This window comes from Xyrauchen texanus, chromosome 5 (genome assembly GCF_025860055.1).
Source record: "Xyrauchen texanus isolate HMW12.3.18 chromosome 5, RBS_HiC_50CHRs, whole genome shotgun sequence".
Taxonomy (NCBI): Eukaryota; Metazoa; Chordata; class Actinopteri; order Cypriniformes; family Catostomidae; genus Xyrauchen; species Xyrauchen texanus.
In genome coordinates, this window is record NC_068280.1 from 3,717,446 (window position 1) to 3,740,743 (window position 23,298).

At 38.2% G+C, this 23,298-nt stretch overlaps 1 protein-coding gene across 1 annotated transcript; it reads left to right on the forward strand.

The window, feature by feature from the left end:
* Positions 1–4,035: 4,035 nt before the first annotated feature.
* On the forward strand, positions 4,036–23,051 carry patl1 (PAT1 homolog 1, processing body mRNA decay factor). Its single transcript, XM_052127614.1, has 18 exons — positions 4,036–4,181; positions 6,030–6,129; positions 6,294–6,676; positions 8,017–8,097; positions 8,178–8,378; positions 8,474–8,575; positions 10,812–10,898; positions 11,930–12,120; positions 12,212–12,362; positions 12,639–12,753; positions 14,612–14,709; positions 14,928–14,987; positions 15,145–15,290; positions 15,415–15,574; positions 16,809–16,934; positions 17,039–17,130; positions 20,586–20,735; positions 22,579–23,051. The coding sequence occupies exons 1-18, from the start codon at positions 4,167–4,169 to the stop codon at positions 22,598–22,600; spliced, it is 2,280 nt and encodes a 759-aa protein (XP_051983574.1). The 5' UTR covers positions 4,036–4,166; the 3' UTR covers positions 22,601–23,051.
* The last annotated feature ends 247 nt before the right edge of the window (positions 23,052–23,298 follow it).

Sequence of the window (23,298 nt, forward strand, 5' to 3'; positions counted from 1 at the left end):
ACACAAAATATATTGGAAAGACTGTTGTAAATTTATAAGTGAGCATTTACTTTTTTTTTATTTTATTTTTTATTGATGTTTAAAGACTGTTGTTTCAGGTTTAAATCCTAGTAAATTTTAGTTTAATAAAAACTTTTGTAAATCCAAATGGAGTCATATTTAGTTTTAAAAATTGCCCGCCAAAACCTGCTCAGTTTGCTCACATAAACCAGGCTTGTATGAGGTGGGTTTCCATTCAACTATTTTTATGCAATTGCGCATAAGAATTCCTGAATGAAAACGCTTGATTTGCGAATAAACTTTCTAAATTCACTTAAAATGTTATGCACTAGGATGAGTTTCGCATTCGTTAAATTAATGAAGGAATGTTACATTTATATAGCACTTTTTCAGATACTACACTCAAAGTGCTTTACACAGTGAACAAGGGATTCTTCTCAACCTCCACCAGTGTGCAGCATCCACCTGGATGATGAGACAGCAGCCATAGTGCACCAGTATGATCAACACACCAGCTATTGGTGGAGAGAGGAGAGTTTTAGCACCAATTAGTGGATGGGGATTATTAGGAGGCCATGATTGAGAAGGGGCTGGGCCAATGGGGGAAATTTAGCCAGGACACCAGGGTTACACCCCTACTCTTTACGAGTAGTGCCCTGGGATTTTTAACAACCACAGAGAGTCACAACCTCAGTTTAATGGCTCATCTGAAGAATGGTGCCTTTTTACAGTATAGTGACCCCCATCACTATACTGGGACATTAGGACTCACACATACCACAGGGTTAGCACCCCCTACTGGCCTCCCAAATACCTTCCAGCAGCAACCAGTTTTCCCCAGGAGGTCTCCCATCCAGGTACTGACCAGGCTCAACTTGACTGCTTAGCTTCAGTGGGCAACCAGTCTTGAGCTACAGGGAGATATGTCTGCTGGTTAATATGTGCATTAAGGTGATGGAAACACAATTACATGTTTTGACCATTCGTGCGTGTGTTATAAGTGTACGATAGCTTGATGTGACTAGCCAACCGAATGGTCCGTCCTTGGCACACAATTCTTTGAACAAAGCGCTTGTCATTCAGAAGTGTTTAACCCACAGCTGGTCGATAAAGTGGGTCCTCATAATCCACCCGAACTGTTTTGAGAGCGGGCGCTACCAGGTATGCAGAGACTGGCGGTGTGTGGGCATCGCAGCTATGTCAGCCCACATTATATCAGATATTACACTTATTCTGTGGTGTCTCATTGATGCATTTAAGAAAATGAGTTAGTTAGGGTGAGAAACAGATAAATATTTTAGTCATTTTGTACTATAAATCTCTACTTTTACTTTCACTTCCACATTCTTCTTCTTTTGTTTTTGCGATTTGCATTTTATAAGAATTTATAGTAAAAAAAGGACATAAATATTGATCTGTTCCTCACCCACACATATAATATCTCAACTGGAGATATGTGAATTACATTTATGCTGCCTTTATGTGCTTTTTGGACTTTCAAAGTTCTGGCCATCAGTCACTTGTTGCACAGTTTATAATTCTAGGCTTGAGTCACATATAATCACAGTACTTTGAAAAACACCATGGTACTTTTTTGTTAGTGGCTCATTATTACTCATGTTATCCTTTAGTCAAAAAAGTACATTCATATTGGTATCTCTTACTTAATATGGAACCAATCCTTATTGGATTTCTTTTTAAACACATACTGTTCCCAATAGTGCTATTACAATAACTAATAGGATAAAAGGCTTCTTTATATCTTGCAAAAATAAATCTTTGGGGATTTTAAAACTAGCTTCCAGTAAGATTTCTTCAAAATATACAGAAGCAATACAACATAAATAAAGCTCTGATAAACCTTACTAAATGTTCTAATAGGATTAAGGACTCAAGAATTATAGATAGGAATTCCAATGGGAATTCTGTACATATTCCAGTTTGATTTTTGATTTCAAATGTGCAAGCCCAGATTTAACAGCCACAACTGTTCTCCTCTAGACATTCTTTCTAAAACACTGTATGAGATATTAACCCTTTTGCAACCTTTAATGGTAACATCATAAGTTTTGCTAAATGTGTGTATTTTTGGGGGAACTGTTTAAACAAAATAGTTACACTCGGACCTTCAGGACAAAAATGTCCTCATTGAAACCCATTAAAAATGCAATATTTGATCCCAGTGATGAAAATCATGAATTCTGTGGTATTATGCTTTCACTCCGGAGCTTCAAAATTTACATTTGTAATATTTTCCACCAGATGGCGCCATTTTTCCTCTTGTTTAGCCTATGGAGTAAATACAAGCTTTTCACCTATTTTCTGTTTGCTGTATTATAGAGCACTGCAGTACAATTGAATAAATAATGTATAATAAATCATTAAATGTATATAAATCATACTAAATTATGTTTTTTGAAAATGTAAAAATACAGAAAGTTTTCTGTGAAGGTTAGGTTTAGGGGTAGGGGATAGAATATAAAGTTTTCTACAGTATAAATAACAACGTGTCTATGAAAAAACCCATAAAACATTGAAACCCAATGTGTGTGTGTGTGCGTGTGTGTGTGTGTGCGTGTGTGTGTGTGTGTGTGTGTGTGTGTGTGTGTGTGTGTGTGTGTGTGTGTAAAAACAACAGTGGCATTATGTAAACAAACTGCCATTTAAAGAGTTAAAATCCTGAAAATTAATACATATTTGGTAGTTATGATCAGGATATTATGATCCTGGGAATTACCATCCTTAGTGTGGCTTCAAACATTTTAGAAAAGATTGTGTATAAACAGATGTATGAATTTCTATGCAAAAACAGATTGATTTATGATTTGCAGTCAAGTTTTAAGTAGTCTTATTCCACAGATACGTGTTTACTATATTTAACAGATCATATAAGGAAACAGACTGATGATGGGAAATTGTGTGGTATGGTTCTTTTGGACTTTCAAAAAGCCTTTGATACAGTAAATCACTCAATACTTTGACATAAATGAAGTGTGATGGGTTTTTCAAATACAGGGATTGCATGGTTGACTTCTTATTTCTCTGGGAGGGCTCAAAGTGTAGAAGTTGGAGGGATACTTTCAGAGACGACACTTGAAAATAATGGAGTACCGCAGGGAAGTGTACTCGGTCCTCTTTTGTTTTTGTTATATATAAATGATAAGAAAGCTGCTTGTGATTGTAACTTGTTTTTCTATGCTGATGATTCTGCACTATTGGTTTCAGGTTAGGATGCTTGTAAAATACAGGAGAAATGAGGTGAGGAACTCAGTAAGGTAAGCGATCAGCTCTCAGAAAATAAACTTTTACTACATCTTGGCAAAACTGAATCAATACTATTTGGCTATAAACATAAATTACACAGGGCTGCCGAGTTGGCTGTCAAGGTCTGTGACTGTGTAATTTTAAATTCTGTAGATCATCAGTCAATTATCTTGGTTGTGTTCTTGACTCAGTGGTGCTATAGCCTTGATAGTTCTAGGCACGGTTAATGCCTGGCCAAATTTCTTGCAAAAATCTCACAGGGGACCCCCTTTAGATATAAGGTTTATTAGGCTGATTTCTGTGCATACCCTCAGATTAAATCCTGCAGGCGCCCCTGCACTAAGATCCTGAGTATGTTTTTTTTTTTTTATCTGACACTGCACAAAAAATAATAATGCATCAAAATAGATGTTGCTGCTAGTCACTGACATATCCCAGACTGTGATAATAATAATATTATTATTAATAATAATAATAATAATAATAATAATAATAATACAAAATCATAAAAACAACTAAAAAGCTGGCATGTAAACGGTTAAAATCCTGAAAATGAATGAAAATTTGGTAGTTATGATCAGGGCTGATGTTGGTTAAAAATTAACTCATTAAAAGAGTAAAATAATATTAATATTTAATATTATTGTGTCAGTTTTTTTTTTGAAGCGGACATTTTTGTCCTCTAAGGACCTCTTGAGTAACTTTTTTAAATTGACGCACAAGGGTTAAATAAATCACATGTTCAATAAAACATAATAATATCATAAATGGTAAATGGAGACGGAAATGGGGACTGAACTCACGCCGCGAGTCATCTCATTAATCGCGCGCGTGAGGAATCTGGTGCGTGTCAAGTGCGCGCGGCAGAATTGCACGAGATCATATTAAAAACACACACACACATGATCAGTTTTCAGGTAAATATTACTTTTCTTTAATCCGCTAGTGTTCAGTTCGCTGTATTACAAGCTAAAGTAGTGAGGGAAGTGCCGTTTAAAAGGATTACATTACGTTTTTGAGGGTAATACAAAGCTTTGTTTTTCGTCATAACTGTTAGCAAGCTCAAATGGTCTGTGAGGCCTTGCTGTCAATTATTCAGCTAATGTTTATACCGAGTAATGTTCAAATACGTCATTTCCAGATGCAATCTCGGGTAACCAATAAATACCTGGTGTTTTGGTTTTTAGCGTGGCCCAGATGTGAGATATTAAACCTTTGGCCTTGTTAGCATGTTAGCGAGGCCGTGCTAGCACGTCTAATACCAATGCACACTGATCAGTTTTATTTTCAGTTTTGGGTTATTATTTCATTTCGTCTCGTAAGAGTGGGGATATTTGCTGGCCAGTATGCGGTTACAGACATTTTTAGTTCACATTATCAGTACTGGAAATGTGTTTTGTTAATACGTTAATAAATGGGTTAAGTAATCAATGGAACTAAATAATTGAAATAAATAAGATAAATACACTCATCTGCTGTATGGTGTTTCGGAGTGTGTGTACAAGCATCCCAATGAACCTCACCTTTCCTTAACATACACTGGTGGCAAAATGTACAGATTTTGCTGTTTCGAAAGGAAATTAGTACTTTTATTCACCAAAGTGACATTCAACTGATCACAAAGTATATTAAGGACATTACTGATGAAAAAAACAGTACCATCACTATTTGAAAAAGGTCATTTTTTATCAAATCTAGACAGGCCCCATTTCCCCACCACTCCAACACCTTTTCCTTGAGTAATCATGATAAATTGCTAATTTGGTACTAGAAAATCACTTGCCATTATATCAAACACAGTCGAAAGATATTTTGTTTGCTAAATTAAGCTTGAAATTGTCTTTGTGCTTGTTTTTGAGTTGCCACAGTATACAATAGACTGGCATGTCTTAAGATCAATATTAGGCCAAAAATGGCAAAAACAAAATTGCTTTCTCTAGAAACTTACCATTCAATCATTGTTTTGAGGAATGAATCTATACAATGCTTGAAATTGCCTACAATTTAACTACAGTCTTCAAAGACAAAAGCACAACTGTCTCTAACACAGACAGACAGAGATGTGGAAGACCAGATGTGCAACTAAACAAGAGGATAAGTACATCAGAGTCTCTAGTTTGAGAAATAGACGCCTCACATGTCCTCCGCTGACAGCTTCATTGAATTCTACCCGCTACACCAGTTTCATGTACAACAGTAAAGAGAAGACTCAGGAGGACTTATGGGAAGAATTGCAAAGAAAAAGCCACTTTTGAAACAGAAAAACTAAAAGAAAAGGTTCGAGTGGGCAAAGAAACACAGACATTGGACCACAGATAATTGGAAAAGAGTGTTACGGATCTTAACCCCATTGAGCTTTTGTGGGATCAGTTAGACTGTAAGGTGTGTGAGAAGTGCCCGACAAGACAGACACATCTATGGCAAGTGCTACAGGAAGTGTGGGGTGAAAGGTCACCTGAGTATCTGGACAAACTGACTGCTAGAATAACAAGATCTGCAAAGCTGTCATTGCTGCACGTGGACGAACTCTTTGAAGTAGTTTAAGAAGTTCTGAACATTTTTATCAACTTGTAATAGTAATTTTTCACATTATTAATGTCCTGACTATACACTGTGATCAGCTGAATGCCACTTTGGTGAATAAAAGTACCAATTTCTTTCCATAAGAGTGAAATCTGTTCATTATTCCAAACTTTTGGCCACCAGTGTATATTGCAAATTTACCCATATTTCCTTCACATTATGTCTTCTGTGCTGTTTTGTAGTCCTTGAACGAGGACTGCACCCTGGAGGAGGAAGGGTTGGTAGAGGAAGAAGATGATATTGACCAGTTCAACGATGACACTTTCGGTGCAGGGGCAATTGGTAAGATTGCAGAGGTGTTTCTATTCATAACCTGTGCTCATTAGCTAACATAACAAATATATGTGCATTAAAATGTCTAAAATTTGAAGGCAGCTCTCTAGGTTTTGGAAAAGAGAACTATACTATTGGATATAACATTTCATTACAATAATCCTTATTCCTAGATGATGATTGGCAGGAGCAGCATGCCCGCCTCGCAGAACTTGACGAACTCGTGCGAGACGACCCAGAGGAATCCGGAGATGCCGCCTCCACTGGCAGCACTGCCCACACTTCAGCCCTTCCTCCACCTGCCTCTTCCTCCTGCCTTTACTCTGATATAGATGAGCGGGAGGGAGGTGACCTAGCAGAGTCACTGACTCGCCTCATCCTGGGCTCGGATCCCGCCATTGCTGTTGTGGGCACTGCCAGCTCGAATAAATCTCACCTCCCTCCAATGCTGTCCAGCCAGACTCATCCGTCTGCATTAGCAAGTCAGTCTTCTCTACTGTTGAGCTACCAAAGACAGCAGAAGCTCCTGCACAGGGGGTCGGCTTCTCTCTCACAGGTTTGTTTGGATCGTATTAAGGAGAAGTGAACAAACAAACCCCATTACTCAGCTGATATAATGCCAATAGTTACTTGATATAGTCTAATACTTTTTAGAATAAAAAAAGTATGTGAACCCTTTGGAATTAGCTGGTTTTCTTCATTAATTGGTCATAAAATGTGATCTCATCTTCATCAAAGTCACAAGTATAAAACACAATGTGCTTAAGCGAACAACACACAAACGATTATAATCTTTATTGAACACATCCCATTAAACATTCACAGTGCTGTGGAAAAAAATAAGTGAACCCCTTGTCTAATGATGTCAACAAACGCTAACTAAAGTCAGGAGTTGGCAAACCTGGCATCCTGTTAATGAAACAAGATGGGAGGTGTGGGTTAGAACTACTTTGACTTATAAAAAGCACTCAAACATTTTGCAGTTGCTATTCACAAGAAGCATGTCCTGACTTGGACCATGCCTTGCAAAAAAGAGATCTCAGTAGAACTACGATCAAGAGTTTTAGCTTTGCATAAAGTTGGAACGGGTTTCAAAGTTATCTTGAAGAGCTTAGATATTCATCTGTCCACAGTTAGACAAATTGGAGATGATTTATCCAGTCCAATTGGATGATGATCTCCAGTCCTCTACATCTGGTGTTCACTCAAAATTAAGAGTGCATTGTGGGTAAAAATGAGTGAACGAATGTAGGGAACGAGTAGTACTACAAAATGGCCAACACCTGGAATAGTGCACTATATAGTGGATAGGGGGTGATTTTGGACACAGCACAGGTCTTAGGGTCTCCATTAATGAGCTGATGAGTTGAATCAGGTGCATTTGAATAGGGAGATATCCAAAATGTGTAATGTTGGTGGGCCTCAAGGAACAGGGTTGAGAACCACTTGTTTATCAGACTTGTTTATCAGTAAACCAAAGGAAGACATTGGTTTACTTGTTTACCACACCCCATGTGTACATGCCCTAACTGACCTTTCAGTTGTTTCTTTATTCAACCTATTGTTTGTTTTTTAACCGATAGTATTGGTCAAACTAATTGTTAATACCGGTCAATCGGTTAACCGGTTAAATGTTTACATCCCTAATGAGATCACATTTTATGACCAATTAATGCAGAAAAACAGCTAATTCCAAAGTGTTCACATACTTTTTCTTGCCACTGTAGTCCCTATATAAAAGCATCCATTGTGCACTCTTAGCAAACCTCCAAAACTGAGTTTGTAGGTCTATGAAATGTCTTAATTGACATTGCGTTAGATTTGTAATTGTCATATTTCTTTTGCTGCCTTAAACGTCTCTTTTATTCCTCCCTCTTTCCCATCTACGTTTTTTAGATAAACTCTCACAGTATTTGGGAGAATAATATGGGCTTCAGTCCTGTTAGTGTTAACTCTGGACTGGTCAATCAAACAGAGGTAAAAAAAAACTTTTTAGATTTCTGTGTAAGGATTACTGTCTTTCTGTACTTTGTTTCTAAATTCTTGTTACTTCTCAGGACAGTCCACTTATGTCCATTATCAAAGAGGTTGGGCTTCCAAAGCGGCCTCCTGCGCTCGGCAGAGAGGAGGGACAAGATTTCTCCGAAAGGGTTCCTCCACCTCGATCCAGCTCACCTGTGATTGGAAGTCCACCTGTAAGGGCTGTGCCTATTGGAACCCCACCAAAACAACCCATGAGTCAAGTCTACAATCATCAGGTTAGAGGATTGTCACGCTTGTTTGCTTCAATTCATATCAGTTTTGAATTGAGATGATAAATTGCTTGTATGTTGTGCTCTCTCTGTCTTCTAAGCACAATCACCCTTCAGCAGTTCACGTGAGAGCGTCCATGCCGCTTCGCTACCCTCCTCCCTTCCCTGAGCGTCTGTCCCCTAATGATCTCCTAAGCATCGCTGTGAGTGCGCCTCCAGACTGCCTGGCTGTTTTCTTGATCTTTCAATGCTTCTCAATAGGATGTCAGGTTCTGGAACAATAGTAAAAAACCCATGAAATTTGATCTTGGGGTAATTGAGTGTTAATGATAGCTTATAATCGTTTAACCTCCTGAAACCCCAGTGTCACTGCTGTGTGCATTTTCCATTTCCCTTTTTGATTTGTAACTCGTAGCACCTAATAAACATGCACAAAAAAATTGAGAGCAAATCGTTTTCCTAAAAATTGATGGCAGCATGCAGGTATGTGGACAGCGGGACTAAGTTGTGACATTTTAAATAATACCAAACTAATGAAAGTCATCATATATAATTATTTCTGATTTAAGTAATGTCCAGCATCATCCAATCACTGCCAACCCTGTTCAAATCAAATGATACATGATAAACTCTGAATCTATGTACTGATGATCATTGTCACATGTGTGTCAAACATGTTGAGTGATCCAAACCATCTGCAGCCTGAAACTGAACATTGAATAGGAAGTTTGGATTGAATACATTTAGCTGCGTAGAGAGATATAGGATGCTCCCTTGCTCCCTATTTAGTGAATGCCTTAACCTCCAGTGTGCTGTCTGTCTGCACTGGTCTCAGAACAGTTCAGAATACACCTTATTATCTTCCTACCTCCATATAAAGCCTCTGAAAGCAACATTTTTCAGCTTTTGGATGACCCTGTTTTACAAATGGCATTTTGGATGAAAGTAGAGTCCAGAGAAAACTAGAAACTACAGATATTTTGACTCGAACAGGTTTCAGTATAAAAACTTATTTAGGTTTCTTATCAGATGTAGTTTGGTTGGCGTTTCTTCCAAAGACAAATTCCGCTGTGATTGGCGCCATGTTGTTTTGTCACATGACTCTGTACGTCGAAAGTTTAACTTTAGTGACAGCACTGATTCTTCTGAACTGAGATCAGTCAGTCTCAATGAATTTAAGTTAAGCACTGCATATAGGGAAGCCAAAATGTGTGTATGTAGGGATGCATGAGGTTAAAGAGAGACCAACTATGTGCTCTGAGGTTGTTCATTGATTGTATATGCCTCAGTAGAAGTCATCAAATGTAATTTTTTTTTTTTAATCACGCTTCTTTAAGAAATTTGTGCTGAATAACTACACTACCTGTGAATGGTGAAGCAAATATCCTCCAATAAGAGATTATTGCAGCAAACAAAGAGAGCCAAAAGAGCTCTGCAGCGCTGTCGACTCCCATGACGTACTGTGAATCGGTCTCTAAAAACTCTCAAACTACTTAATGTATATTAACATTTGTATTTTTGTATTTTTTATTTGATTACACCATTCTTACTGCTTCAAAGGATTGTAGTTCATGCCCTTGCTGGTTAGTAGTCCTGCACTGTTGCGGTCTGTTTCATTTGATGCATCACGATCTTCATTTGAACTCCAATCTCAATATCGATTCTTAAGTCCCAAGATCAATCTTTTATGTGCAACCCTTCTCTACAATGAGAGGAAATCCGAGGAATGAGAGCAACCAAATTTTGTGCTATGCAACTAAAATGTATATATTTGTCAACAGGCTGGTAAATGTGTAGATTTCATTCAGCAGTAATTGTGTAGGATAGTGGTGAAGTATTTAGCTGCGAGATTATTTCACTGCACGTTGAGAGTAAAAGTCGTTCCACGTAATGTGTCCAAAAAGCCATTTGTCATTGAATAATGTCTCTTTTAATACCCTTTCTTTACAGTCAAAAAATGAAAGATAAGAAACATTTAATTCTAATCACGCATTGCACAGATCTGATAAAGCCATGCGAGTCTCTCTCGTTAAAATGCGCTCATCTACAGACGCTCAGTACCGCTTTTAGCACGTGTTTGACAAATCAATGTAAATACTTATAAATAGTACAAATTATGCAATAAACATGTAACAAAAATAATGTGTTAAATAAAATATTTATTGATTTAATATATGGATTTGTTGATTTTTAAAAAGCCAAAATGTGACAAATGATGACAAATTTATAAAATCTAATTAGTAAAATGAATATTTTCATGTTGTACCTAGTTAGAAGGTCCCCTGTGTAATTAACAGCATTAGCTGGGGATAATTTATTTCATATGTAAGCAAAAGTGACATTATAACTGAAATATACCACATATGCGTCGATATCAAATCGGACCCTTGGGTCTGTGTAGAGAAGACATTTTTTCAGAACTTTTTTCTGTTTTCTCAGAACTCACAGTTGTCTCATTCTCCATTTCCTGCTGGTGTCGGTCCTGTTCTCTCTCAGATACAGAGAGCACAACTGCTCAACGCTCAGGTGAGTTAATGTGTCACATGAAATGTGATGGATAGATGAACCCTTTAATGATCAATTAAGTAATGACTACTATATGAAACCGTGTTTACCTTATTGAGAAGTATTTTAAGGGAATCTGACATTAATTTGTTTATATTTAGATTCATATTAAATTTTGACATAATGGAGTGTGTTCAATTGCATAATTAAAGGGTAACTAAACCCCTGCTCAGAGTCTGACTCCACCCACTAGCAATATTTGAAAAATGCTGGAAAAGTGGGCAGACCCCAGCGGGGATAGAGGGGACGAACCGCGCGGGGGGCGTGCACCTGAGACCCGTAGTGACAGATTAATTGACAGCTGCTGTCAGACTCTAAAATGGAGAGTGACTGGAGTGACGCAAGTAGTTTTGCCACGGAGCGGTCTTTTGAAGTCGAGGACTTTTCTCCCCCACCTTCACCTGAAGTGGAGGAGGGTGAATTGTCTGTGGACACAGGGCCGGAGCCATATCAATTCGAGCCGCTGGCTCAAACTGCGGTTTTAACTCCCGCATCGCAATCGGCATCCGAGGATGCTTGCCAAGCAGCTGCTCAAGGGAGTATGGGGCCAGTGTCTAACTCGTACCAAGGGCGTGGTGAGCTGGAACCTGCTTACGTCAGCTCTCACCGCTTATGTCACGAACTACCGCAAACAGCCAATAGGAAAATTCAACTGCAGTAGCCACCGTTCAACCTGAAGAGGGCAGCACTCAGACGTTTTTACACCATATATTGTAGAATTAAAACACTTTATACACAAATGACAAAAAAATTACTTGAATCAATGACCAGGACTAATAAAGCCCCATTCTTACAGATCATTAACTAAAAAAAGTTGGTTTAGGGTTTAGTTACTCTTTAATAACAACAGCATAAACCATTCAGTGGTGGGATTTACAGTATAGTACGTGTGATACTGGACTTTCCATCATGCCTTTAATCATATAAATATGACAAACTCTCTTTTCATTGCTCATTCTGTTATCTGATGTTACACTCTTTTGGTTGGTCAGTTCCAGCGCGGTCCTGGTCCATTATTACAGGGAGGTGTTGGGGGTTTTAGACCATTCTTTGGACAGTCTGGCCCTAGAGTGAGTCTCCACGGCCCACCTCTCAGCCATGCACCTATCCGACATAACACCACCCACCTCCACCCTCAGCACCGCAGGATGCTCAACCAGAGGATGCAGAGCAGGGGCTCAGTGTGAGTACCATCAGTATGGCCTAAGGCCATAAGAAAGCACCACTTTGCAATTCCACATGTAAATGATTCTCTCTGTTACTCAAACGCTCAGAGATCACGTCGGAGGGAGAGGTGTTGGGGAAAGGAAAAACAGAGACCCATACAGTAATCTGATGACTGAAAGAGAGAAAGAATGGGTAGCTCGAATCCAAATGATGCAGCTTCAAAGCACCGATCCTTACCTGGATGACTACTATTACCAGGTAATGACACTTCATCACTTTCTCATTCAAAGTGATAGGGATAGTTTGCCTAAACTTGATACTATCATGTCGTTCCAAACCCATATAACTTTAAATATTTTGGCTATTTCATTTCTGTTTAATGGAAGTAAAGCGGTACTGGGGCTGTCAAGCTCTGAATGGAGTCTATTGAAAGTATTACATATAATACATAAGTGACAGTTTAGTGCAGAAGAATCTAAAGAGGCTTTAGCTTCTATTGCTGGTTGAGGATTCTTACCAATTCTTACTTTGCAGAATTACTATGAGAAGATGGAGAAGCGTCAGGAACGGGACAGAGACAACAGAAAGGAGCACACCACCAAACTCATCACTCCTCAGGTGGCCAAACTGGAACACACCTATCGCCCAGGTAAACCACACACAGCACAGTAGCACTAGCCATTCTCATTCATGTCAGTTAATATGATAAGAATGTAGTCCTAACTTAAAAGATACGTATAGCATATCACTATTCAAGACTTTAAATGTATGCACTTCTGCACTGATGATTACATCAGTAAGTGCTCTTTGTAATGTACAACCCCAATTCCAAGAAAGTTGGGAGAGTAAGAAAAATGCTAATAAAAACAAAAAGGAGTGATTTGTAAATTATATTCACTCTTTTCTATATTGAAAGCGACACAACTACATATTATAAGATGTTTTACCTTGTGAATTTCATTGTTTTTCAAATCAGATTGCAACACGCTCCAAAAAAGTTGAGACAGGGGCAGTATAATTTAAGTTGACACTAATACCAATTTGATGAGTTGAAATAAGGAGATGAGAAAATGGTGTCATAGTAGTGTATAATGTATAAGAAGCCTCCAAAAACAGCCTAGTCCTTCAAGAGCAAGGATCATTCAAGACTTGTCAATTTGCCAACGGATGGTTCAGCAAATAATCCAGCACTTTGAGAACAGTGTACCCCAAAGACAAATTGGAAGGATCTTGAGCATTTCTCCCTCAACAGTGCACAATATAGTTAAAAGATTCAAGGAATCTGGTCAAATCTCGGTGCGTTAAGGGCAAGGAAAACCACTTCTGAATGGGCGTGATCTCTAATCCCTCAGATGTCATGGTCTTAAAAATTGGCATTCATCTGTAATGGATATCATGAACATGGGCTTTGGATAACTTTAGTAAACCTGTGTTAGTCGACACCACTCGCCGCTGCATCCACAGATGCAAGTTAAGACTTTACTATGCAAAGGAGAAGCCGTACATCATCACTGTCCAGAAGCACCAGCAACTTCTCTGGGCTCATTCTCATCTTAGTGGAACCGTGTTTTTTGGTCAAATCTCTTTTTTTTTTAAAACATCCGTCGTGTTATCCGGGACAAAGAGAAAAAGGACCATCCAAGCTGTTATCAGCATCAGGTCCAAAAGCCAGTGTCTGTATGGTCCAGGGGTGTATCAGTGCCCATGGCATGGGTAACTCGCACACCTGTGTGAACACCATGAATGTAGACAGATATGTACACATTTTGGAGCAACGTATTCTGCCATCCAGCACCGTCTTTTACAGGGATGTCCCGGCATTTTCCAGCAGGACAACTTCAAACCACATACAGCCCGGATCACAAGTGCATGGCTGTGTGAGCAGAGAGTGCGGGTGCTAGATCGGCCTGCCTGCAGTCCTGACCTGTCTCCAATTAAGAGTGTGTGGTGCATTATGAAGCACCCCATACGACAACAAAGACCCGTACAATTGTGCAGATAAAGACCTACATAATGGATGATTGGGGGACAATTTCACTTTCTAAACTTACAAACTTGTGTCTTCAGTGCCCAAATGCTAAATAAATGGTGATGTTTCACTGTCCCAACTTTTTTGGAGCGTGTATCATCTGATTTGAAATAACTGTACATTAAAAAAGCAAACAATATAATTCACAGGGTAAAACATCATATGATGTGTAGTTGTAGATCTTTCAATGAAGCAAAGGGTGAATATAATTTACAAATCACTCATTTTTGTTTTTTTAGCATTTTTCATACTGTCCCAACTTTTTCAAAATTAGGGTTGTATGCTTCTATAGCTACTGGCAGCATTTTATAGCTTAATAAGCAACACATTAGAAATGTATCATGTAAGATTCATCACTGTTTGTAATGGGAAACAATAATTTGCATTTCATTGGAAAGAGTTTCTCATAAATGATGTTCTGTTTAAACAGTCTATTATCGTGTGTGTGTGTGTGTGTGTGTGTGTTTGTGTTTCACAGTGCAATTTGCTGGCTCGTTAGGAAAACTCACTGTGTCCAGTGTGAACAATCCAAGGAAAATGATTGATGCTGTGGTGACCACTCGCAGTGACGATGAGGTCGGTTTTTTTAAGGCCAACTAAAGCACTGTGCACACTTTAGCAAGTAACTTTCTTATAGGGTTGTGATGAGGTCCAAAATCTCCCATAATAAAGTGAACTTTCTTCAGATCTGTCTGTTTTTAATTTTAGTTTGTTGTGATCTGTTTCTTTAAATTATAGTCAAATGTAGCATGTCACATGTCGTGTGGTCACTGCTTGTTTCTGTCACATTGAAGGAGAAACGTGAGAAACAGGTGTGGAATAAAAGGCGGCAAATCCTTTACACTGTGGAGAAGGTAAGAGATCTTTATGTACTGTAGCTCTCCTTGTGTTTTCATTCTGATGAATGACATTAATAAATATGTATTATTAGAAGTGTTATACTATATATATATATATATATATATATATATATATATATATATATATATTAGCATATATTTTACTATGCAGATGTACAGTCTACTGCTAGAAGTGCAAGATTTTGAGAAGAAGTTCTTGCAGACCCCTGAGCACCAAAGAGATGCCCTGCTAGAACAACATAAAACCAACACACTGCAACTCTACAACTCCCTCAGAGAAAAAGAGTGGGACGACCGGTGAGCAAGACCTACATTTTAAATTATTTCAATGTAGAGTTTATTAAGATCGAGTGGAGACCAAAATGCTCAAGGTCAAGACCCAGTGTAACATTTCATTGGTTTCCTGTCTGTCCTCCTGCAGAGTGAGTGATGAGCAGTGTTTAATGATCATGTCTGTGCGTAAGGGCAAACGTCTCATCTCCAGACTCCTCCCCTTATTGTCACAGCCCCAGGCTGCTGCTGTTGTCATGGCAATAGCTAAGAATCTTCCAGCCTTGGCCAAGAAAGACAAGCATGACCAGGTAAAATGTCACACATTGGCGTTTTCCATTCTTCTTGAAGGCGGCGCAAAATGTGCAAATGGAAGTGCATTGATGCCACCTGCTGCTTCAGCTCGGATACTGCGTCTCTGAGGCGATAACTGTGAATATTATATTACACGTTGCACGTAAGTCAGCACGTAAAGCTAAATAAAATGCCACTTATTTCTTCAATAAATGTGTTATTACTAGGGTTGGCATTTTGTCTACTCGAGTACTCTTGAGGACACGGGGGCACAAAGACATATATTGTCATATCACATGTCAGACTGACGTCTTTGGTTGCTGCATTGCATCTCTTTTTTGTTCCAGTGTCTTGCATATTCATTATTATAGGCTGTTATAATATAGTCAAAAAGTAAAAATAAAATTAATTGGCATAATTAAAATATAATGCCTCATATTTTGTCATTATGTGAAGGCTCGCTAGACAACTCGATGAAAGAGTGCTGAGAAATCGTGTCTCTCTGCTCGTCTTGCATGTTACCGTAATTATCATAAGCATGCTTCACTGTTTCGTCATCAAAAAGGTAAAAATAAGCATTAATTCTGATAACACATTGCACGGATGAGGTAAAAGCAACGTCAACTTTTCAATCGCTCAATCGTAAACATTTGCTTGCAGAGCTGTTGGTTCTCTTAAAGAGACAGTACCATTTTAGTCAACTGCAGAAGAGCAAATTAAAGTAGGTGTTTCATTGTTGGTCTACATCACACGTCGCCTGTCTTCCACATTACTTATACATGCTTCTGAAAAAATAAACGTCACCTGGTACACCGACTTGTGCACTCTCAGATCCCCAAAAGTCTCTATAAAAGTTATAAAGCTCAGGAAATTCAGCAGTGTCAAAGTGGGTCTTTACAGCCTCTCAGTGGATAGAATAAGAAGTGTAAACCCTTCCAATGCTGTAAACTCAACAGCGTGGTCTTAAAGGCGTGAACTTGCAGTAGCAAAATTAGCAGGGTTCAAAATGAACACTTGACAAACACCAAATTAGAAAAAAATGGGCTTTGGCGTAATTAACAAGTTACTTCTTGAGTAAAACGGAGTTCACTTTATTGTGAATTGCAACATTACATGGTTTAAATTGAATAAAATGTTAGTCTGACTGATATAAGTGACATGTTTTATTCAAATCAAAAACATACAGTATTAAAGAAAACATCTGTCGTGAATCTGGCATCTTCGATCAACTTGGATACCTTGTTCCTGTAGGTACTGTGTTGGTTGGTGGAACCAGTCACGGTGGTAATCCAGTCCATGTCGAGTACCTCGCTCACTGATCTCCTTCAGGAGCTGCAAAGCAGTGAAGGACAGCTTCCCCGTGTGCTGCAAAATAAGGTACTGGAGTCTACTTTTCATCTAACTTAATAACATGTGGATGCTATGTGGTTATTTTTTACTTCTATCTGTTGTAAATGAATCCATTGTGGTGTTGATATCAGTTTGGTGTGACGCTGCTGTATCTGATTCTGAGTGAGGGAGAGAGAATGCAGAGCTCTGATCCCAACTGTCAGCTGATGGATGACAACCGATGGTGAGCATGTGTCTGCTTATTAAAACAATTACAGGTGTTCCCTTCATTACAGACACATTGGATGTATAAAGCAGCACAATAGTTTAAAATTGTTCCTTACACTTGGTCAACTGGCATATACTAATGATTAAAATAATTTAAGTTGGACCAACAGAAGAAAATGAATTTAATAAACCTTAGTAAATTGAATTTGATGAACCTAATGAAGTTGAATTAAAACTACTATAGTACATTGATTAGGCCTAATCCAACTAAATGATGTTGAATGAAAGACATTAAATTGCTTTTAAAACTTTCTCAAATTTAGTTAAGTGTAATGACTTAGTTGTTTGAGTGTAAAAGTGGCTATTGCAGTGACTACGTTGACATGAACTTAAGAAAACGGTTTATTCCAGGGTTTTTGCAGAAAGCGGCGTTCTGAAATGTTGTGTTAATGAGAACGCCAATTTCCTTACGCCGTTTAATGGATTAAGAGAAAGCGGTTTATCACACCCAGGTTTCTCCCAGAGAATGCGGCTTAATGTGGCCATGTAAACACATTAGCGATGTTCTAACAGGTTTTTGAGGAGAACAGACCAGAGAACAAACGTCATAGGATGGCGGCTAACAGCAAGTCAACACAGCAGAAAGAATTCAAAATTTCTGGGAGTACAGTGGGCACATGTACATACCATAGACTGTAAAAAAAAGATGGACGACGTACCTTCGCTCTTTTCCATTGGTGAGAACTGAAGCCGCCACTGTCCCGATATGGCGCTGACATCTTGGGACTTGAGTCTGCGCAGTTGCGATTTCGGGACCAGACCTGCGCAGTAATGAGCAGGAAGTAAAGCCGCGAAATCAAGGCCCCGCCCTCACTCTCGCTGAATCAATCGCAAGCACACGCCCCTGCACTTTTGACTTATGATGGGGTGAAATAATTAATTATAGAAATTTAGATATTAAATTTAAAGCTCCAATCTCCTCAGTCCTCCGAAGATCCCGAAAAAATGTCAGTTGGTGCTTCATTGACTACTTCGCTCAGAGAACCTGTCAATCACAGCTGTCAATCATGATGTCACAGCACCGTTTTTATAGCATCAAATAACTAAAAACAAACTTATTTTGAAAACAAACACTTGAAATGACATCAACGTGATAGAAACGACAGTAAATGACAGAAACTATCTTTGGAAAAAAGATATGTGAAGTGTAATTTAATTGTTTAATTGGTCTCACGTCCCGTTGAATAACATGGGGAGGCGGGGTTTATGACCTATACTAGGACCAGTCACCAGGGGGCGATCGAGACGTTTTGGCTTCACTTTTGAGGGCTTGTGCGGCACACTTGGTACCTACACTATAAACTGTACCCATTTATACACACCAATATAAAATATTGACTGATTGCATACATGCGATTGTACAATGCGGTCATACATTTAAGTAAGAGGGAAACGCCACTATTGCAGTGCAATTCCGCTCCAGGTCGCGATGGAAAGTTAAGGAAACAAACACAGCAACAACTCTGGAATATCTGAAAATAAAGTGAAGCAACGGAGAATAAAATAGTGAACTCTAATTACTTTGCTGCGGAGAAAGCTGCTTACTGACCAAGCTGTATGTGTACAGGAGTTGAGTACGCCGCTTAAACAGCGCATGTAAACCGGAACACTGCTTTCTTCCAATAAGCCGCTTTCTGGGGCCGTATTTATAAAGCCGTTTAGGGTAAAATCTTAGTCTTAAGTGTGTCAAACTTCTAAGAATGATATAATTTTACTGTTATTCCAAGAGTGCTGTAGAAGTATCCTAACCTAGTTAATAGCACAATGACTGTGTTCTGCGGAGACAACGCACTACAACAAAGACAGAAGGTGTTGGACTTTTTCTCCCCAATTTGGAATGCCCAATTCCCAATGCACTCTTAAGTCCTCGTGGTGGCGTAGTGACTCACCTCAATCAGGGTGGTGGAGGACGAATCTCAATGAACCGTCAATCATTGCATTTTATCACGTGGCTTGTTGAGCGCGTTGCCGCGGAAACATGGCGCGTGTGGAGGCTTCACGCTATTCTCTGTGGCATCCACGCACAACTCACCATGCGCCACACCAAGAGCGAACCACATTATAGCGACCATGAGGAGGTTAACCCATGTTACTCTACCCTCCCTAGCAACTGGGCCAATTTGGTTGCTAAGGAGACCTGTCTGGAGTCATTCGGCACACCCTGGATTCGAACTTGCGACTCCAGGGGTGGTAGTCAGTGTCAATACTCGCTGAGATACCCAGGCCCACCCATCAATATATATTTGTATTTCTACCTTAAATGAATACATTGAAGCTCGTTGTTGTGAATTAAGCATTTAAAAAAATGTTATGGGCTACATGCCTAAACTTTCAGAGGGCTGCAACAACTAAATAACATCTAATTATCACTTAAATGATAAAAATCAATCATGAAAATAATCAAAAATGAATTAAATCATGATTAGTTGAATATCTTTGCACTAGCGCTGTAACCTCCATCAGTGACGCCACTTTACAGAAATGAAAACGTGTTTCTATGGGTAAAAGACATTTGAAAAATGGTACAGAGCTGCATCTGAAAAGAGCCCAAACCCCAAAACTATATAAATGGGGTGGCAGGTGCTTTAGCAGATTCCTTCTGCAGTTGAATGTGCTTGAGATGTTTAACCCTGGCTCATAACTTACATTTGGTTGATAAATTCTTATTTGTATTTATTATAAACTCATGCAAGTTTCCACTTCCATTTTGCTAAACAACATGTCCTAAACATCAAGTGAGTCATTATTACTCAAATAGGCAAACAAACAAAAACAATGTAAATGGGCTTTCTTCATGGGGGTGTCCATTGACACTCAACCAGAGTGCGGCAATAAAATATTGTTGACATCGTGAATGTCAAATTTACCACTAAATGAAATCTTGCATGTCGCTTTAATGGGATTACAACCGTTTGTTTCGTGATTTCAATTGTCCTTCTACATTAAAACTGGAGATATTTTGTTTTGAAAACGTGAAAAGCATATGCAATTTATATTGCAAAATGTTGCAATTGATTTGTTGTAGTCTTCAATATGCACCATGTTTGAGGACAACATTCAACAAGATTTGGAATAATGTTTTAAAATACACTATATTAAATTTGGCTTTCTCATTTGATTAATCAACAGAAAATAATCTATTATCAAAACTCTTTGCTAAGAATGTTTTGACACTTAAGACTATTCTTAAGAGCATTTCTGAGACGTTTTATACATACGGTCGTTGCTGTCCATGTAAACAAAGTCAATGTTTCTCTTGATCTTTAGTTAATTAGGTAAAGGGTCGTTACTATTACAATGACCCTTGATAGTTTTAATCATTTGCGTTTCTTTTCAAAATGTTTAATTTCTTTACATCTTGTCCAGAAACATTGACCTTTTCTGTTGTGTCCCATCTGTCTCTTTGTCCAGGACCGAGTTGGTGTTCTCTGTTACGAGGGAGCTTTTGAAGGTCCCGTCTTCTGCTCTCTCGTCTCCTATGTTCACTCCTCCAAACCTAGTCTCACTGTTCTCTCGATACGTGGACCGGCAAAGACTCGAACTCCTGCAGGAGAAGTTACAGTAAGTTTTTGCACTGAAACACTCGCAACAAGCTGAAGTTTAAACAGACTGAAGACATAAGTGCCGGAAAAGCCAAAATGTATGTCTTAACCTGTTGATATACGCAAAACCCTCGCACGTGGTGGTGACGTCACTCTGCTTATATTTAATATATAATTTACCGTCTATATATGTAATTAATGTTAACAATGATACATCTTTTCAAAGGTCTAAGGGTTCAACATTGATATCTGATCTCTGTATCACGATAGCAATCCTCCAGAAACAGCAATTGAGTTATTTCTGCAGGAGTACAAATGAAAACATGCAACATCAAAACGGGACTTCATACTTTTATTATGAAAACACGATCGCCAGATGAATCCAGTTCAACACACTTGAGTCAATCGTCCATGACAAGCGTTCACTTAAAAACATCCAATAGCACTTTTTGTCCATAAAAGTGATAAATCTGAGAAATATTGATATATTCTCCATTGTTTACATGAGATCTCGCCTTCATCATCGTTCTTCATCAAACTGCAATCTGAGCCCATCTACAAAGTCTATTTTTAAAAATGGGGCGTAGTTTTATTCATAATAGTCGAGCAGTGCCGTCAGATTTAGTGTCGTCTTGAAAGGCGGAGCCTTAATTTTACTCTGTACACTTCCAGAGATTTTACTGAGAAAAAAGCTCACAGGAAACTCATTTACTGTTCATTATCTTCAAATTTGAAACGTAACTTCTTTAGACTCGTGACCTTGAGGACATTGTATTTCTGGGGTGTCTTGGCACTTTTATTATTGTTTTTTTTAGATTATAAAAACATGTTCAGCACAAAATATTTCCATTACTATAAACTTCAACTTCTCTAACTTTACAAATGAGCAACATATATTAATTCTGAAACTTGGGAAATAAAGCCCAAAGTGTCTTCTTTCAAAAGATACTACAACCAAACTCCAAAGGGTCCCGTAAATACAACCATTTAAGTTCAGGAGTGTCATTTTCATGGTTTGTGCTCAAAAAGGGGGTGCGTATCAACAGGTTAAAATCTTTTAGCCTTTTGACAATATTTGTATCTCAATATTTGTATAAATTTTCTCTGAAATGGCTTAAAAGGGGTATTTATTTATTATATTGGTGTTTCAGTTGAATTGTCGAATCATTTCAGTGGTCATTAAAATGGACAGTGATTCAAACTGAATCAAGTTTACCAACTCTGGAATATTCTGGGTTTAATACAACCCAGTTGAGCTCAATCCACAGCATTTGTGGCATAATGTTGATTACCACAAAAAAGTATTTTGACTCGCCCCTCTTGTTCTTTAAAGAAGCTAAATGGAGGTTACAGTGAGGCACTTACAATGGAAGTGAATGGGGCCAATTTTCTGAGCGTTTAAATGCAGAAATGTGACGCGTATAATTTTATAAAAGCACTTGCATTAATTCTTCTGTTAAAACTTGTGTATTATTTGTCAAAATAATTTTTGTGGTAAACGAATGCTGTCGATTGAGCTGAACTTGTATTGAACCCGGAATATTCCTTTAAGTTAAATCAAATATGCTTTTAAACATCTCATACTTGACCAGAAGAGATCGGCAAATTAGTCGAGGAAATTGAAAGAGAAAATTCGGATTAATGTTAGAAAACGTAATGGCCAAATGAAAAGTGCATTAAAATCATTGCAGTATTCGCAATCGCTGCTTAATTTAAATCACCAGCAAAATCATTGACATCAAAACATGATTTATTTTAACATGTTTGATTTCATTTTCAGCACATGATAGATTTGATCAGAGAAAGCAACAGAAGTGGAGATTTAGATTGACTCATCTTTTTTTTTTATTGTTTTCTTTCAGGATCACAGACTTGTCCAGGTAGAAGTTACTTCACCCGTCGCAGTCAGAGAGAGACTGACCGTTAATGTATATGTGAATGAGCAGTTTTTAGTGTGGACATGTATTGGAGGGTCAAGAATGGTCCTGCAGAACATTGTCACATGTCCTTTCCTGTTATAAGAGTTTCGATTAATAAGAATCATGTTTAAATGGCAATGAAGCTGTTGTCAGTAGGTTTGTCGATATAGGCGATCAGGTATATGTATTTTAGCTTCCATTAGGTTCAACTGTGAGCAGAGAAAGAAGGGGCCTTTCCCAGCGAAACAGCACAATCATGAGAACATCAGACCTTATTTATAGACACGTTGATTTGATACATTTGCTGTACATTAATATCTTAATTTTCTTATACAGTGCAGCTTGGGGTATGTTTGTGAAAGAGTGATTGTGTGTGTTTGTGCGTTTAAATGAAGGTTTAAACAAAGTTAATCTTTTTTTGTTTTTTTTTTCCTTTTCTTTTATATATATATATATATATATATATATATATATATATATATATATATATATATATATATATATATATATATATACACACACATATAGACAAGATGCCTGTGATAAAACATGAAATTAAAACTTTCTATTAAACCAAGCCATTGTTCAGTTGTGCTGTTTTGGTCATATCAGCTGGTGCGCGGTGTTCCCACAACATTAATACAACTGTCACAAAATCTAGTG